Raw genomic sequence first — 18,175 nt, forward strand, 5'->3', positions numbered from 1 at the left:
GGGCCGGCCCGACGGCCGCGGTCACGTGGGCACCGCGCGCTGGGCGTGGCGTGACGCGTGGCGCGCGCCGAACGTGCGTACGTACGTACGTGGTGCGTGCGGGCCGGGGCGGTGCCGCCCGCCGGGAGGGGGAGGGCGCACGGGAGGAAGGAGGAAGCCGCCATCTTGGAGCGTCGAGTCGCCATAACAAGGCACCGGGGCAGCGAGAGGATTTTGTACCTGGGCGAGGGGGAGCGCGGCTGGTGGCGGTGAGGACGGGCCAGGGCGGGCACGGCTCTGTGTGGAGCAGGGCGAGGGGGCCGCTGCCGGCGGGCCGCGCCTCGCGGCCTGCGGCGGGAGCGCGGGCCTGAGCGGGGCCTGGCGGCGCCGCGGGCGGGGCGGGGGCGGCCAGGCCGGGCCGGGCCTGGGCGCACAGGGAGCGGCGGGGCCGGGGGACCGCGCGGGGCTGGGCCGGGAGGCGCTCGCTCCCCGCCGGCCCGGGCGGCAAGCGGCGGCTGCTCCATTGTTCGCGGGCGGGAGGTGTTGGTGTGGCGCAGCTGCGATCGGCGGGCGGCGCCGGGCCCACCGCTCGGCCGCGGGGCTCTGCAGTGCGGCCCCGGCGCGCCAGGCACATCGAGCACCTCGAGGGCTCCCTTTGTGCCAGGCCCAGCCGAGGGGAAGGGAAAGGTCCGGAGCTACTGCCCCGGCCGCCCGCCCGCGCCCGGAGAGCACAGATAGGCGACGGAGGCCCCTTTTTCTTCAGTCCGTCAGTTTGCGAAATGGTGGCGTCTCTTTTATCGGAACGGGGAGATTTGTTGGGTTCCATGAGGCTGTGCGTTATTTTTAACCTCTGTTCTTCTAAAGGATAGTTACGAGCGTGAGGGCATAAGGCACTGAGAGGTTTCATTTCCTACACTATTGCAGAACTTCTTGGCGTTGGTATTCGGGTCTCATTGGCGTCTCTGGTAACCTTCGTGACTCGTCTGGTTTTTAGGAAGTTAATGGTCAGGAGAAATCTCTCTTAGAAGATGCCTTGAAAGTTAACTAGCAGAAAATCCTAGTATCGCAAACTTTAGAATTTTGCTGTGAAGCCAGAATTGACACACTGGAAAGCAGCTGTGAAGTCTGAATTCCTTTTCCACTCTCTTGAATGCTTTTCAATGTGCCTTTTTTATTCACTGGGAAAACATGCATTTTGTTGTGAATGCTGAGGTTAGGAAGCAGTAGTCGGCTGGTTTTTTTCTTTGTGTTTTCCCAAGATGCAGATGCTTTATGGTGAGAAAGCACAGGCAAGCCTACTTTTTGTTCCAAAAGATTTTGGACAAGGGACATTTTGTCTCCCTGGTACCATCGTAAGGAGTCTTTAGCTCTGGTCCATGCTTGCTTTGTGTAAGGGGCAGACTTCGTATTGTCTTTCCACAGCTTTGCAACCGTTCTGTTACATACAGAGTCGATATTAAGTCGTGTATAAAATGTTAATCTTCTGAGCACAACATAAGTTGTCGCTGACAGCAGGAACGTAAGGTCACAAGCAGGAAGCTGGATAACCAGCAGCGTTACTGCCTCAGTTCAAGCTCAGTCACTTTGACTCCAAGAGGCAGCTGCTCTCAGTTCAGCGTAATGGTGTTGTTTGGTCACTGTTCTGAATAGCCTTAAATCAATACCCGGTTGAAAACTGGGGATAAGCTGGTTGAGCTCGCGTTTTGGGTTGGAGGAGGGTAAGCTGTTGGTTTGGGTTTACATCATTTATATTTCCCTTTCAAACTGAACAGGGCAATCAGAGTAATGTAGGCGTTTTGTCAGTTCTAACTGGAATGTCCCCTTGATATTGTAGTCTTGCCTCCTGTCACAAACCTATGCGTAATATTATTGCTCAGCATTTTAGGGCTGGTTGGCTGCATCCCGGAAGTGGGTGAATTTGTGGGGGAATTGAAGAGCCATCAAAACAATTGATGCACTTAATGGTTACTTTATGGGAGGGGGCAGGTCGTGGAAGGTCTCTGTAGTACAACTGTTTAGGAGGTTTTCTTTGGTGGCTGAAGATGTTAGACAAAACTTTATGGAAAGGCAAAAAAAGTTTGATGCATGTCTTTATCACTGAGGAAACAAAAAAAGCAGGTACCCTTGTTGCACACTGCCTGGGAAGAAATTTTTCTTAAAATACAAAAGTAAACTGATGTGATTTATGTAGACAAAAATCCACATACTAATTGTTATTGTCTGCTTCTCTTTCAGATTGAAGCAAGTGAATTCTGATATAACTCAACTTCAATAGAGGGCTTTTTTTAAAAAAAAGTTGTTCCACAGTGCATCAGAGCAAGTTACTGCTTTACTTTTGAGTGACTTACAGGTGCTTGCCTGCATTGCAATAAAGGACTCATATATTGAGCAAGACTTATTTATCTCTTCATTTTGGAGAGTCTAATAAACTGTTATTACAGTTTCTGTACTGACTTTCAAAGTTTTGACGTCTAAAAAGACATCTTTAAAGATAAAAGCATGAGCACGGCCAGAACAGAGAACCCTGTTATAATGGGTCTATCCAGTCAGAATGGGCAGTTGAGAGGCCCTGTAAAACCCAGCGGGGGCCCCGGAGGTGGAGGCACACAAACTCAGCAACAGATGAACCAGCTGAAAAATGCCAACACAATCAATAATGGCACTCAACAGCAAGCACAGAGTATGACCACCGCTATAAAGTAAGTGTTTGTATCAGCTGCCACAAAAGGAATGTTTAGAAGTTATGTGTGGGAAAGCATTCTCGGGTTCCCATTTGGAAAATGTTGTATTCTGTTGTTTTGTGGTTAGAAGTGTCCTGTGATGTACGTTATGAAAACTGTATTTCCATGTGCAAGCTTCTCTGCAAGAGTGATTGTTGTGAAAATCCAGTTTGATGCTGTGCTTTTCTGAGTGTGAGCTACGGTCAGAGGCAGCCCACGGAGCATTACAGTCCTGTGGTTTTTGCTTGTTGCAAGTGGTGCAAGAGGGAAGTAGAGGAGTGGGAAGGAACTGAATTGACATTTAAGACCAAGGAGGAAATGCCACCTGGTCTCAGTCTAGTTGTGTATGCTTTTCGGTTTGTTGCAGTTCTTTCTCATGGTGGGAAATGCTTTAAAGCCAGTTGTGTTTTGTGATTGATCTGAAATAGTAGCACCTGATCTCCTCATTGTAATGTTCTGGCTTTAATTCATCAAAGCCTGAGCTGAGAGGATACAGTCCCACTGTGATACCCTGCTCCCATCCAGCTAGTTTTGGAAGTGTGCTGGTTGGGATTTCTGAAAGATGTAAAATACTAGGACAGTATGGTAATGTGTTGCTTTTCTTTTTTCTTTTATGGATCGTCCTCCCCCTGAACAGCATTGGCTTTTATTTTGTTAATTATTTGCGAAGGAAATGTCAGCTGTCCTCAGAGAGAGCGTGATGGAACACTCAGGTTCTTAAAATCTGCCTACCTTGCCCCCTCCCCCCTCTTTTTTTAATGAATTACATGGTTACTCTTATCAATGTCGTGAATTAAGCTCATCAAAATTCACGCGTAACTTCCTGGGGCCGGTGAAGAGAAGGACTTGCTCTCCTCTCTACAGTGTCTTTCAAGAGAGGATGGGTGTCTAAGTCTCACTGAGAGCAAATCACACTTGCTCAACAAGTGGAGTGATTGCTTAGTTAATTTTTTTACCAGAAGGTTTTTTTTTTTTTAACCTTTTCACATTCCTTGGAGATTAAGAATGGACGTTCCCTGGACAAGAGAATTTTTCTTATAAGTCATGAAATAGTCTTGTGTGGATTTATTACAGCCAGTTTCTGTTATGTGACTAAGTCAATGCTCAGTTTTAAATCTGTTCTGCTATTTGATTCAGTGCCCTAAAAATGGGACTTAAATCATGACTGGATAAAGATTTCACAAATTTATTTGGCAGACAGCTGATTTTTGTCTGTTTACAGTTTCTGCCTGTTAAATCCTGCTTAGCTCAGAGAAGACTAGAGCTCATATGTGTAGGTGCTTTTAGCTTTGAGGAGGTGAAAATACTACATGTTCATCACTATATCTAAGAAAATAAAATGCAAAATCAAAATACTAATTATTTTTAAATCTGTTCTCATTTTATTTTGCTATAGACCTGGTGATGACTGGAAGAAGACTTTAAAACTCCCTCCAAAGGATTTGAGAATCAAAACTTCGGTAAGGATAATTGAACTGTAGGAATAAATATTAAATAAAACTTGTGGGAGGGCTTGCAGTGGTAAAACACTTGTCCTGAGCAAAGGCTAAAAAGTAGTTCAGCACCTACTGTTTAAATGAAGAATTAATTTGTTCTCCCAACTGTTCGTGAGCGATGCTTCTCTTGGAAAGCTCAAAAATGGAGTTCACCCTGGATATTGTCCTTTGTTGGTATTACAGCATGACACAGGCAGCGTCTGTGTTGTGCAAGGCAGATGGGGAGGTGTCGCTGTGTGCGCTCAGGAGCTGTGTTTGGTTCTGAGAAAGCCAGTGTTTCCCTTACTGCTGTAGGGTGTTGCACGGGTTAATGGGAACTTTTCCTGTAGTAATTTGTGGTCTTCCTGTACAGGCTATTTCAGACCAATATACAGCTTCAGCTTGTATGACCTAATCTTTGCGTGTGCTTTATTTTTTGATTATTCAGGACGTGACCTCCACAAAAGGAAATGAGTTTGAAGATTACTGTTTGAAACGGGAGTTGCTGATGGGAATTTTTGAAATGGGCTGGGAAAAACCATCTCCTATTCAGGTTGTTTGCAAACAGAGACTACTTAGATGCTGCTTTTAGTTTCTGTAAATGTATTGACATTGTTACGCCTAAATGTCCAATACTTATGCCATCATTGAGGAAAACCTGAAGCTGTGAACAAAAGAACTTGGTGTCCCTTGGGAAAGACAAGAATTTCTAACCCCCAGCTAAATGACTAAGTCATTCAAAGAGTGACTTAATGATGGGGCTGCCTTACACTTCGGAGAAGTTAACTTGGATTTTCTTTTTCATGCTGGAGGTGTTAATTTGTTAATTCTCTGTTCAATACTGTCTTTCACATAAGTAGTCCCAGGGGTCTGTTCTATAAATTTTCCAGAAACCTGAGTTACCATTGGCTGTGTACCTTTAGTTGTTAAAAATATAATTATGGCTTTATCACAGTGGTGGCTCTTTTTATTGTAATCTTGTGGAAGAAGAGTAATGGGGATTGTGGGAGGGAGATTAATATCTTAGCAAGTTTACTTTTCTGTACCTCCGTCTTTCTTTTACTTCTAAGACTTGTTCTATTAAGAACTGTTCATGTGTAAACTTAAGGAGGGGGGTGGAAGGCTGAACTCTTTTAATTGACCTTTCAGGTTTTATCACTGACACAGCTCTTTAAGCTACCTTGTCTCTTTAAGGCATGAGAAAACTATGGCTTGCTTTGTTCATAAACAGATTCACATGATGCCACCTTTCAAAAAGGCTGAGATTTCTTTAGATGTTGCTGAAAAAGGTAGTAAAATTAAAAATACACGAGGCCTGTGTTTGGATAGTAGAAGATTTTTTGAGAAGTATATCACAGGAATATGGAAGTTGGAATCACATGGGCTGAGCTGGTTCTGATGTTAAGATGTAGGTGGGAATCTCCTTCCGTAGGAGGAGTTTGCTAGTGACTGTTATTGTCTCTTCACTTATTTTTTTTTCCCATTTTTTCACTTTTTGCCTAATGTGTTAGTATGGCTTTACCTGTGGTACCTGATCCCTTTCCTATGATCAGGCAAGATAAGGACTTTTAAGTGGGATGTGTTGGGGAACTCTTTTACTGATGGGTTTAACTTCTTCCTGTTGTGAGTCTGTCATGCTTGTATTTGCAGGATAGTAATAATAGCAATGGTCACGAAACAGTCAAATTTCATGTGATACTGTTAGTGAGGGGAGTTAAATTTGGTCAGCCTCTTCAGTGAAGCATGGCTTATGATTAATTGCTCATGCACTGTCTGTCCTTGCATTTCAGGAGGAGAGCATCCCCATTGCTTTATCTGGTAGGGATATCTTGGCTAGAGCAAAAAATGGAACAGGCAAGAGTGGAGCCTACCTCATTCCTTTACTTGAACGGCTAGACTTAAAGAAGGACAATATACAAGGTCAGTTGAGGTGGATCTCACTTAGCTGCAGCCGGGCAATGGTGTCAGTCACTACATAAGAGACTTGAATCTAAAACTGGTTAATGAATTTGGGCAGTGTAGGTTATCTGCTTGTACTTCCAGAGAAAGCTAATGGGGAGTGGTGGAGGGGGGAGGTGGAATTTGCACAAAGTCCCACAGTTGCTTTCAAAAGCTTTAAATGGAAGAAGGTTTGTGCACTTTTCTGTCTTGCCCTGGAAAGTGGATGTGGAGTAATAAGTAGGTGTGGTGGCTGGGGTAGTTGTGCAAAGGGAGCATCAAGGGCTGGAGAATCCTTGCATGGAATTTGCCTTGTCAAGAGCAGTTCCTAGGTCTTTCTAGAATACCCAGAGTGGAATTCCTAAACTGTGCTTTTCATTATTTTACTTCATAAAGTCCCTGTCTCCTCTGAGGATGAATATTTAAGATAGAGTGTTACTAGTGACTCACAGTGATTTTTTTTTAACTTTTAGCAATGGTGATCGTTCCCACCCGTGAACTAGCCCTGCAGGTCAGTCAAATCTGTATCCAAGTCAGCAAACACATGGGAGGTGCCAAAGTGATGGCAACAACAGGAGGAACCAATTTGCGAGATGACATAATGAGACTTGATGATACAGGTCAGAGCCCTTCTGCTGTACAAGGGTTGCTGCTTCTTTGTGGCTTTTACAATGTGATCGTGGAATTTCTGCTTGTTACTGTTGCCTGTTACAGAGCAGACTACAATGTCTTGCTGTTCGTATACTGTTGCCATTCTTTCAAAATGTTCATATGAAACATGGCCATGAATGCTGGAAGGAAACACAGTGTTAATCACCTTAACCTTGTGGGGTTTTTGTGTTTCTCTTTTTTTTCTCTCTTCTAATCTTACAGTGCATGTGGTGATAGCTACCCCTGGGAGAATTCTCGATCTCATCAAGAAAGGAGTAGCAAAAGTTGAGCATGTCCAGATGATAGTATTGGATGAGGCAAGTTGCTTATGTTAAATGTTCTGGGATTTTAACACCAAGTTAAAGGAATGATGTGTCTCAGTGAGTGTCCTTTTGCTGCACAGCAATGATTCAAACTTGCTTAGAGACACTGTAAGGTCTCCTCCATTTCTCAGTATTTTTGAGAAACTGTTTTGACAGTAGGATTTTTTTGCATGTAAATCTTTTAAGGAAACAGCCTAGGAAGATTTGCCTTTCCTGTCTTTGCTGATGCTGAAGAATAGAGTAACAGTCTATTCTGCAGCAAAGGAATGCATTTCATTTGTTTTCTGTTAATAATGAGTCAGCTGTGCTTACCACGTAATTGTATATAAAACTGATTTATGAACATCCAGTAGCGTACAGTCTTCTGAGTGAGGGAGAATATAGTTGTGTGAAAGCTCTTGGATGACTCTGGTAGGAACCCTGGTAACTGGTTTTTTTTTTCCCTTCCCCCAAATGTGGAGCTACTGAAAGACTGAAATCTTACACCATTATTTTAACTTGCTGTTTATTACTTCTGTTGTTACAGGCAGATAAGTTGCTGTCTCAGGATTTTGTTCAAATAATGGAAGACATTATTCTCACGCTACCTAAAAACAGACAGATTTTGCTCTACTCAGCCACTTTTCCTTTGAGTGTGCAGAAGTTCATGGTGAGTTGAGATGTATCCATGTAGGTATGGTGATGGTGGTGACATCACACAGGAAGGGTGTGGATGAGTGGTGCATAGCTGTTAGTGCTTGGTTTTTTAAATACATCTAAACTTCACAGGTTTAATCTAAATCAGCCTAAGTCTAGAACAGAAGTTTGAAAGCAGTTTTTGACCCGCAGTTGCATTAATGGGAAGCTAGGTATGTGCAGTTTTTGCCTGTAAGGTGCTGGTTTCCACTTTGTGTATTAGTTATGTCATCTGTATGGATTTGCTTCTGGAGGCTGCTCCTGTTTGGCCTGCTCAGTCACCTTGGATTTATAAGTAATCATTTGTGAAAATTTACCCACTCTGTTTTCAGCATAGCATGAAGAGTGGCTAGGTAGTGCATCCTTGGTGCAGAGTGGGAGCTGCTTATGTTGTTTTGCACATAGATCTGTCTGCTTTATCAATATCTTTATTTTTCAGAATTCCCATTTGCAGAAACCCTATGAGATTAATCTGATGGAGGAGCTGACCTTGAAGGGAGTTACTCAGTACTATGCCTATGTCACTGAGCGTCAGAAAGTGCACTGCCTCAATACGCTCTTTTCCAGGGTAAGGAGTAGGGCTGGGTCAGGAGCATATCAGAAGCTTTTTCCTTCTTGGAACCAAGAACGAGACTGAGTGTTTCAAAGGCAGCTTAATGAAAATTTTTCTTTGTCAAAATGTGCTATATATCGAAGGTTAAAAATGTGTGCTTCTTGTCCTGCATCTCTGTGTTATAGAACTTTCTTATTTTTTTCCCTTTCTCTACAAAAATACATCTGATGTGAATTACCAGCAGCATACCTGCTGTGCTTTCTTTTTGGAAGGGATTTAGACATGTCTGGGATCCTTTGTTAGTAAAATGCTGCATTTACTGAGAACACTGTTTACTCATTCAGCTCCAGATTAACCAGTCCATCATTTTCTGCAACTCCTCTCAACGGGTTGAATTGCTAGCCAAAAAGATCTCCCAGCTGGGCTATTCCTGCTTCTATATCCATGCTAAAATGAGGCAGGTGAGTATGAAATCTACAGTGGTTTATTCCACACCACCCCAGGCTTTACTGAACAGCTGAATTAAGTCTCATGCTTGCTTTAAGTTTGCATGTTCTTCATAAACTGAAACATGTATTGCTTTGCCCTAGGTTTGGTTTTAGTTACCTGCTGCCAGCCTCCATCCCCAGCATTCCCCCAGCCCAGCCCTCTTTCCAGACTGTTCAATGTATGTGGCCAGTTGGTATTTGAGTACTTGAGGTCAGATTAATTAGTCCCAGTGTAAGCACAAACAGCAGCCAGAAGGCACAGTTCTTAGTGCTGCTGCCTTGCTTTGGGGAGCCAGGGTAGAGCACACAGGCTAACACAGATGAGAAAAGGGGGCTGAATTAAAACAGGTGACAAAAAACCCCAATACATAGTCCAGTGAGTGCCCTGTGTGGCTTTGCAAACAGTGATCTTACACTGTGACTGCAGGGGAATCTGAGAAGTTGAGGAGGTGGGTTGGATCAAACCTCTTGGTGAAAGCTGTGGCTGGTATATGGTGACCAGACACTTGTGGCCTTGGTGTAGCTGGTGAAAAATGCCATTGCAGCTTTGCTGGTGCAGAGGTTTCTGTTAATTGTACAGTAGCTCACACTTCCTCTAGCTTCTCACTGTTAAAAGATGTCAGAAGGCTGAAGTGATGCATGTAGAACAGGAGTACTTTGAAACTTCTTAAAATTTTATATGTAAACTAGTCTAGCTTGCTGCTCATGCAATGATAGGTAATGCCAGTGTTTGCTGGGCCAGATGCAGAGCAGTAATTAACTGAGCAGAAGCAGAAGTGGTGGTGTTACTGAGAACAGAGAGGTATGCGAGTTCCTCGAAGTCTGATTTTTGTATGCTTTTGATCAGTCAGTGGATGATCTTTTGGCAAAGTGCAGCTGTGTTTTTGCAGAATGCTTCGGCTTGTTCATTCCCTCTCTAAATTCCACTTAACAGTGATATTACTTAATCTTTGTGTGGCCCAGAGTGAGGTGTTTGTGAGAGGAGAGTCTTCACTGAAAACTGACTCATCCCACCCCTAATTCTGAATCAGTAGTGAAAAATGTTTCATACTGGAAAAGGAAGTTACTGCCAGCTTCAGTTTTTACGGGAATGAATAAAACGTGGGAAATTTGGCAAGGGGGACTGGAGAACGACAACAGTCAAAGTACCAGTTTAACTTCCTTGATGTGATTTCATGTAATTATAACTCTAGATAGTCCTTTTCTGAGATGGTTTTGATGCCATTTGCAGGAGGTTTTAAAATGCAGTCAGTTGATTGTCTTTGTCGAAAAGTGGGATCAAGACCCTCTAGAGTTAATTCTTCAGAATATATGGTGTAAGGAGTGCTAAAAATATATATACTGGCATCTTGTTTCAACTCAGCTGTTCTCTAATGAGAAGGAGGAGAAATTCACACGATTGAAGTTCAGTGTTAGTTACCTGAATATACCTGTAAGTACCAGCTGGTTGGACTTTGGTTTTTTGTTTCTCTTTGTGTATATGTGTGTATTTCCAGGAGCACCGCAATCGTGTATTCCATGATTTCCGAAATGGCTTGTGCCGCAATCTCGTTTGCACTGGTAAGAGTTCCTAAACATTTTCTTGTTTCTAAAGTTTGTGATAGGAAGCGCATTAGCACAGGTATCGTAGATCAATTAGCTGTAATAAACCAAAACAAGGTGTTTTGGTAACGCGTCTTTTTCAAGCCTGCATGTAGCAGGGTGCAGCACTCCTTTAGGCATGTGGAGTTTTGTCTTTTGTGAAGGTGCAGCTTGCCAACAAATCATTTTACTGCAATAGTGTTTTCTGTTTATTTTCACACATGAGGGTTCCCTGAGTTGTTGGGTTGTTAACTTTATGATCTATTAGTAGAACTGTGACTATGATCATGTGAAGTTTTGCTGATTCTTTCAAGTGTTTATAGCACATTTTTTCTAAATATTTTTGTAGTTTTGACTGGCCTGTGTATGATCCAAGTTCTTTGTTGCAGGCCTGTTTGGGCAGTACCTGGCAGTGTCTGCTATCACTACATATGTCTGGGCCATCTTAACAAAAATCACTAGAAGCAGAATAGAAGTAGTTGAGGTAGTGGAACGTAGTTCAGGTCTCAAGTCTGTTGTGACACTGGCAATGCACAATTGTGTGTGAAGAGATGCTTAAGATGATCTGCTCCAAAATAGTGTATCATGGAAAAAACTAGCTTTGTGGTTATTTTTTCTGCGTAGATGTGCAGATCTGGTGGTTTTGGCTGTTGTTCTTAGGTTATTCGTGTTTATAATGTATACAGAGCGAGAGGAAGCTGTAACAGGATTGTGTGTAAACTGTCTTTGATACAAGGAAAGCTTGTATCTGGAAACTAGCACAAAGCAATCAGTTCATCACTGTTAATCTTTACACCCTAAATACTGTCAGTGTTAGAGCTCATTGAAATTAACTTTCTTGTGATCTGGATTGTCTTTCAGATCTGTTTACCCGAGGTATTGATATCCAGGCTGTGAATGTGGTGATAAACTTTGATTTCCCAAAGCTTGCAGAGACTTATCTTCATCGCATTGGCAGATCAGGTGAGAGGAAAAACCTGGTTTGGGTGCAGCTTGGCGGATGACTGTGATGCTTTTTAGCCTTGAATTGGCTTTTGGTTTTTTATTACTATACCTGAGAATTACTTTAGGTAGCTTTGATTTTTCTGACAAATTTATTTTTGGGTGTCATCTCAGATGGCTATCCTCCCTGACGATATTATCTGAATAATATCAGCTAAGGGGCCGTTCTCTCGAAACTGGCCTGAACAATCTAATAAAAAAAAAAAAAGCATATTTTGCTTTCATCTCAGGAGACTTACTATTGCCCCTGTGTGCAGTTTGGGAAAATTCTGTACTAAAATCTTAGCTTCCAGACTGTCTCCAGCCTAGAGATTTATGCTTTCTTCTGCACGTGTTCTGAGATATGTTTCTGCTGTCTGGAAATCAGCAAAATAGGCCCTGAAGAAGGGCAGTAAACAAAGGAACTCAGTGTAGTTGAACTTCGTAGTTCAGGCTTGTTCAAGAACTCTCGAAGACTTTCTGCTGGTAATTATCCTGGTGCTTTGGTCAGTGTCTTTTGAACCTCCTGAGTTTTCTTATTCCTACAGCACTGCGAAACTCCTTACCAAAAACTGATGTGAAAGGTGTAGAGACCTGTGACCAGATTTGTTTTTATCATCACAGAATGATACTAACTTCACAGTCTGCAGACCTTTTTTCTGTCAGCCCCTTCGTTAACTCAGTTCAGTTCAGGTGTGTTTTTGTTTTTTGTCAAGGTCGCTTTGGTCATCTTGGCCTGGCCATCAACTTGATCACCTATGACGATCGATTCAACCTGAAAAGTATTGAGGAGCAGTTGGGAACTGAAATTAAACCCATACCAAGCAACATCGACAAGAGCTTGTATGTGGCAGAATACCACAGTGAACCTGTAGAAGATGAGAAACAGTAAACATGTAGGTATGTAAGTGCCTTGCTGAATAGCAGTGTGTTGAATGACAGCAATGTCATCGATGTGTCAGTGTTACCTCAGGGGAAGAGGGAAGCTGAGGTGATGAAAAAGCTCTGAATGTGAAAACAAGGGTTTGAAACAGAATGTCAGTGCAAGGAATTCCATGGATGTGCTGAAGGTGGGAGGGGAGGGATGAGTAGTTTTTAGTTGTTTTAATTGAAATGCTGACCATATGCTAAGGACACAAAAAATGGGGAAAAGGGGGAGTGGGGAATGGTGCCTGGGAGAGGCCAGGATGGAGTACTAGTAGCCTAATGAATTCTTTCTATATTGCTAAGCTGAAATGAGAAATTGGTCAGGGGCAGAGAGGAAAGTAGTCCTCAGAAAGGTGAGGAGATAAAATGGATGGCTGTGAGAACAGAGCATCAATAGAAGAGTAACCACCTCACCAGGCAGAAGGGATCAGGTTCAAGTAAAAGGTGCTGCCTCTTTTGTGTCCTTTGGTTCATAGAATTCTTGGAAGTGAACTAAGTAGGGAGGGAAGCTGTAATTCATCTTTGCTGCCACTTGAGGTCGTCTGCGTAGTTGCAAAAGAAAATGAGGTTTCACTGTTGGAGGTTCATCTAAGTGCTCCCTTTCTGATAATTGTCTCAGGAAAAGCTGCTGAGTCGAGTCCTTCCTTTATAGGAAGATGACTTGCCCTGGACTGCAGTCAAGCTAAATGGCTGCAGGATGATGTTTGATCTGATGACCTTAGCTAAGATGTTGTTGTGCAAGATCCATCACCATACAGTTTGGGCTGAAAATCATTCTTTTGTGTACTCTTCTCAGAGGTCATGAATTAGAAAGACAATACCAGTGAACCTGCTGAAATTCTTCTCAGATGACCAAAAATAAAACAGTGGCTATACAAGCAGACTGTTGGACAGCATTAAAACAAACCTATTGTTCCTTCTTTGAAATCATCCAAGGATAACCCTAGATAGTCATACCCAGCTGTTTTGAAAGCTTCTGCTTGGCTGGTTGAACCTTCTCCATGTTTATAAGTAAATAGAATACAAAACAGGTGATGAATGTGGAACAGGTTCTTGGGTGACATTCCTAAGGGGAATGCTGTGACCTTGCCAGAGAACAGTTTGCTACTTCCTAAAATACAAGAAGCCAGGAGGTTTTGTAGGTACAGAAGGGCATTAGCAGCACCTCTTTCTACAAAGCTGAGGTTGGGATTGAGCTGTACAATGTGCCCTTTGCCTTTTGAGAGCTGTTACATAGTTAGTGTGAGTCATCACTTAACGTTCTGATTTTGTGTAGAACCGATTTAACTGTGGACGTTGTGGTTGTTTGTTTTGTTGGGGATGTTTTTTTGGTGGGTTTGGTTTTTTTTGGTTTTTATTTTTTTCTTCTTGTTGTGTTGTTGTTGTTTTGTTTTTTTTAGGCTTTGATTACACATGCCAGAAGGTGAAGCCCTATGATCCCAATCTGTGACACATCGTTTCTTTGGGGATACCCTTCTCTTTGTGGGTTTTTCTTCATCTTTTCATTTCGGAACTATGAAGACTAAAGAGCTCGGCCTTTTTTTCTCTTTAAATTTGGCAGCAAGGAAGAAAGAAGATAAAAGGAGGAATGTCTTTTTGTTTTTCTACTTGTTTGCACTGTGTGCTGATTGAACATTAGTTGCACTAACTGCTGGTTTTAAATTTTGTTTTCTGTGGGAGGGAGGGACAGCAAGGGAAGAAGAGAAACCCTGAAAAGAGAAGAATCTTGATGAACACGAGCTTGTCTGCTATTTCAAATTCTTTAACCATTGACTGAGTGCATTTCAACTTCTCCCTGGTTACTCATCTGTTTTTTAAGCTAAAGAGCTTGTTACTTATTCGTGCAAAGTGCCTTATGCTATGAGACCATTCAGAATATCACCTTTCCGACACAGCCCAAGGAATCAACATCTGTTTTTGGTTTCAGGTCAAAGTTCCCCTCTCTTCCCCTTCTCCTCCTTCCCATGTACTCAAGCCCAGGGCTGGGAGGTGAAATGTATTGGTTATTGGTAATACTACTTTTCTCTTCAACTTTTTTTTTTTTTTTTAATTTTTTTTAATTTTTTTTTTTTTTTTAGTTGGAGGAGTTGATATGCATCTGCAGTTCACCCAAACTGTAAATATGTGTATTTAAAATGAAACCAACATAAAATCTGGGCTGATTAGGTGCAGCATCATAGCTCCAGAAGGAAAGAGTAGCCTGTGATCCTTTGCAGGAGCCATAAGAAAAGCCCTGTGCTCTAGCAGAACACTAAAGACTGGTTTCCATGAGTCTTCATCAGTAGTTATAGCACTTGATAGGTAGACTTGTTTCAGAGCCATGGCCCTCTTTCTTCTGGTGCAGTGTGTCCCATAGAAAATCAGATGTGTATATTGTACAAACTTTGTAAATACGATTTTTTTTTTTTTTCTGTTTGGGTTCATATATAACTTTTTCTTTTATGATGAAGGTTGCTGAGGTTAAAGGGATTAGACTGATTATGGGAGCAGCTAAAGATGAGAGGGGCTCAGTTTTCTGCAACACTAAACAGTGAGAAGTGCTCTGACCTCTGTGAACTGCAGGCCACCACAAGTGTCCCTTGTCAGGATGGATTTGCTCTGGTGCTAGCAACAGTCCTGTACCGCTCGCATGGAAGAGATCACTTGTGGGGGCTGCAAGGCCTCCAAATCCGTAGCTCAGCCTTTTGGGAGATGCTCTTCGATTTTCCCCTTAGAAACTTCAGGAACTTGACAAGCTCTGAAGGAGTCCATGACCTGTGTTCCATCATGGTGAGGGAAATTCAGTGGGTGTTGCTGAGCAGTATATGCTTAAGGTGTGGATTTGGGTTTGAGAGACCATAAAAAAACCAATCTACATGCATAAACTGACAGTTCTGGAGTTTTGTGGAATTGTTTCACTTCCTGCAGCACTGCATTTTCTGCCCAGAGTGGCCTCTGTGCAGAACTGTGAGCAGGTAAGGGCAAACCCCTGCTAACGTCAGAAGCTGCAGGAAGCTGCTTGCCATCTATTCTGGTTTGCCATGAGTTGCTCTCTGTCATTTTGCATTGTATATTGCTGAAAAGTGCTTTCTGGTCAAGTAGTGTTGCTTTAAATTGTGCCCCTCCCAACATGCTTGATGTTTGGCCTGATCTACAGGCAAAAGGAGTGAGACAAATCAAAAAATTACTCTTTCTAAAATCCCTTTTAGCCTGTTAACCACCACTGTCAGGAGGCACCTGGATGAATGCAATCCCTTTTGCTCATTTATCGCATATACAGATGCTGCACTCACACCACGCTTGCTTACCTTTGAGGCAGGATTTAATTGTCTTAATTTCTCTCCATTTTGACCCTTTTTTGAATTGGAGTAAAATTGTTTGGAATCATAAGGTGGACTAGCCATCTGTTTCCTCGATGATCATAAATAGAAACCAGGTGCCTCCTGACAACAACTTTACAAGATTGAAAGGTTTTTGTGTTCAGGATGTTTTTCTTCTTTTTGTCAGCAGTGACTCCATAATTGTAGCAAATGCTGCACTAGAGTACAAACTCAAGAGCTTGGTCTCTGTGAGCCACATAGCTTACTGACTGGCAGGTACTAAATGTAAACAATTTTGGGGTGCTTTTTGGGGGTGGGGGGTGGGAGCTTATGGGTGGTAACTTCGACCAAAAGTAAAATCTTGCTCCTGTACTGCAGCCAGCTTATGATTTTTCCAGACAGAAGAGGGATAATGTCAATGCAACAAAGACATGAAAATGTAAATAAATTTTATATCTTACCCAGGGCATGCACATGTAACAAGAACAGGATAGCGATGTCAAGTCAGGTGTGTGTGCTCTGCTTGGATTTGTGGTAGGTTAGCCTGATGCCATGCATTGATGGTCCCTCTTGAAGCACAGAACTTTTGAAAGTATTACTTCAAAATTGGCCTCTCATTGAGGATTGGCACTTACTTAAACTATCGGGGGCACCATTTTTAGGTGGCTTCTTGTCAAGAAGGAAGCAGCCTATTTTTGGTGGTAGTAGGCTATCTCAAACAGATGCGATCTTGCAAATGGAAAGATGCTCCAGAAGACTAGGATAATCCTAGTTTTGTTTTTGTGGGGTTTTTTTTGTTTGTTTTTGTTTTTTGGGGGCTTTTGTTTTTTATTATTTTGGTTTGGGGTTTTCTTGGTTGTTTTGTTCCCTACCCAAGAGTTAGGAGTGTGTATAAATCTTGGCTTCCTGAGATTTCTTGTGAGCTCCAGTTTTTGCTGGTCACCAGCCTTTACAGATGGATTAGTCGGAGCCTTCAGTGATGAACTCTAGGTCAAATACTTCTCTGGCAAAGTTGATGTGAATGAGAACCTGATGTGTTCTGCATTTTATTTTTTTGTTGGAAGTCTAGAAGTGTCACTCCAGGAATTTGAGAAATGGAGCTTCACAGCTGGGTGAGGTGGCTGTGAAGAAGGTGATAGAATCTTCAGCCACTCGAGAGAACTTACAGGCCATTCTCTGGGTGTCCACTGTCAGGTGGGCACTGCAGTGGCTGGAGGCCTTTTCCCAAAGGGGGAGGGGGGTGGGTTGGTCTCAAATAGGTGTTTCAGTTTCCAGAATGAGATGGGAGCATCTTTCCTTGCCCTCTGTGACTGTTTTTGTGGGTAAGAACAGGGAAGCTCAACATGAACTCATGTTGTTTATATGGTGGTATCAAATCATCTCATTCTGATCTTCTGTTTATTTTTATTTGGGATGGGGGGAGGGTGTCTGCTCCAAGGATTTAAAAATGCTTCACTTTTTTCTTACGAATGACTGATAGGACAAACCTGAGCAGATGGCTATCTTGCCTCAGTTTCTGTAAGAGAGGTTACAGAGCTGTCATGCCACATCTCTTCAGCTGCTGTTGTGGTGGTTCTTGCCCTGATGCTGAACTTTGTAGTGCTGCTGGGGCTGACTGGTCATTGCTTCCTGAGAACAAAGTGAATTTTGTTCCCAGAGACTCCAGCAGTGCAGCTGCTATGGTAGAGGTTGGGCAATTCTAGTCCCTGCAGGGAGTTTTCTGTTTGCTGTGAACTTCTGGTCCATCCTTTTTGAATCACAGTTTACCTTTGTAATCAGCCAGGTCTCTGGACCAAAGAGCATGCACCTGAACTTCACAAGAAGGCTTTGGCAGATTATCCTGTAGGCTTTGCTCAGTTCATTGTTGTGTTGCTAAAATGCCTGTGCGTGGAAGCATTGTTAAATTCTGCTGTAGACAAGTTAGGGAGGGGGGGAGGGGGGGGTGAGGGAGGCAGGGATGTGTTTATTAAGATACAGCCTTGCTGTATTTTAACCAGTAATTTTGGGGAAGGGGTGTCAGGAGAAGAAAATAGTCACTGTTCCCCTTATTGAAAGAAACTGGAACTTTTATTTCAAGAAAAGAAATTATTTGCAATTCAAGTGGAGTGTCATAATCCAGTAGACCCTACACAAGGGGTTGATATTCTTACTGTTAACCAGCAAAAAATATGATCTAGTCCTTCAAAACAGTCAAGGGAGGGAGGGAAAATTGGCTTTCTGTTAAATTGGCAATTGGCAAACTCCAGTGGAGCTCAGATTTTGTTGAGAATGCGTTTTCTCTGGCTTTGTATGTGTTGCAGCACTGACTTGTGACGAGCTTCATGAGTTGCGAGTGCGAAAAAGATGAATGGTAAAATCCTGATTTTTGTTGATTAAACTCAATAAAAGCTCCCTGGAACTCCCATTTGTTCTGTTTATTTCTTTTAACTGTGCTGAGTGAAAAGCGTGCTGATGTCCTTATAGAGACTCATGGTCTGCATTGGATGCAGAGAAAAGCCTCAAGAAAAGGAGGCACGTGGTAAATGGAAAGGTGCTCTCCTGTGTCTGTGAGAGGCATCCTTTTTCTGCACAGACCTTCCATGTGG

The 18,175-nt window shown here is 42.8% G+C and overlaps 1 protein-coding gene across 3 annotated transcripts; it reads left to right on the top strand.

Annotated features, from left to right (window-relative positions):
• The first annotated feature begins 130 nt into the window (after positions 1–130).
• DDX6 (DEAD-box helicase 6) lies at positions 131–17,994 on the top strand. Of its 3 annotated transcripts, none has more exons than XM_032133616.1 (14): positions 133–248; positions 2,215–2,678; positions 4,096–4,159; positions 4,623–4,727; positions 5,965–6,094; positions 6,586–6,732; positions 6,986–7,080; positions 7,613–7,735; positions 8,201–8,329; positions 8,659–8,775; positions 10,299–10,362; positions 11,245–11,346; positions 12,081–12,264; positions 13,692–17,994. In XM_032133616.1, exons 2-13 carry the CDS (start codon positions 2,479–2,481, stop codon positions 12,254–12,256), a joined length of 1,452 nt encoding a protein of 483 aa, XP_031989507.1. In that variant the 5' UTR covers positions 133–248; positions 2,215–2,478; the 3' UTR covers positions 12,257–12,264; positions 13,692–17,994. The 3 variants fall into 3 exon arrangements, with proteins under 3 accessions (XP_031989509.1, XP_031989507.1, XP_031989508.1); XM_032133617.1 differs by having other exon boundaries at positions 148–248; positions 12,081–12,260; XM_032133618.1 differs by lacking the exons at positions 10,299–10,362; positions 11,245–11,346; positions 12,081–12,264; positions 13,692–17,994 and adding an exon at positions 10,034–10,288 and having other exon boundaries at positions 131–248.
• The last annotated feature ends 181 nt before the right edge of the window (positions 17,995–18,175 follow it).

Source organism: Corvus moneduloides, chromosome 25 (genome assembly GCF_009650955.1).
Source record: "Corvus moneduloides isolate bCorMon1 chromosome 25, bCorMon1.pri, whole genome shotgun sequence".
NCBI lineage: Eukaryota > Metazoa > Chordata > Aves > Passeriformes > Corvidae > Corvus > Corvus moneduloides.

Coding starts and splice junctions, on each gene's coding strand:
- DDX6 (XM_032133616.1), top strand. CDS start 2,479: ATGAGCACGGCCAGAACAGAGAACCCTGTTATAATGGGTCTATCCAGT. Junction 4,160..4,622: donor ATTTGAGAATCAAAACTTCG/GTAAGGATAATT, acceptor TTGATTATTCAG/GACGTGACCTCCACAAAAGG. Junction 8,330..8,658: donor TCAATACGCTCTTTTCCAGG/GTAAGGAGTAGG, acceptor TTACTCATTCAG/CTCCAGATTAACCAGTCCAT.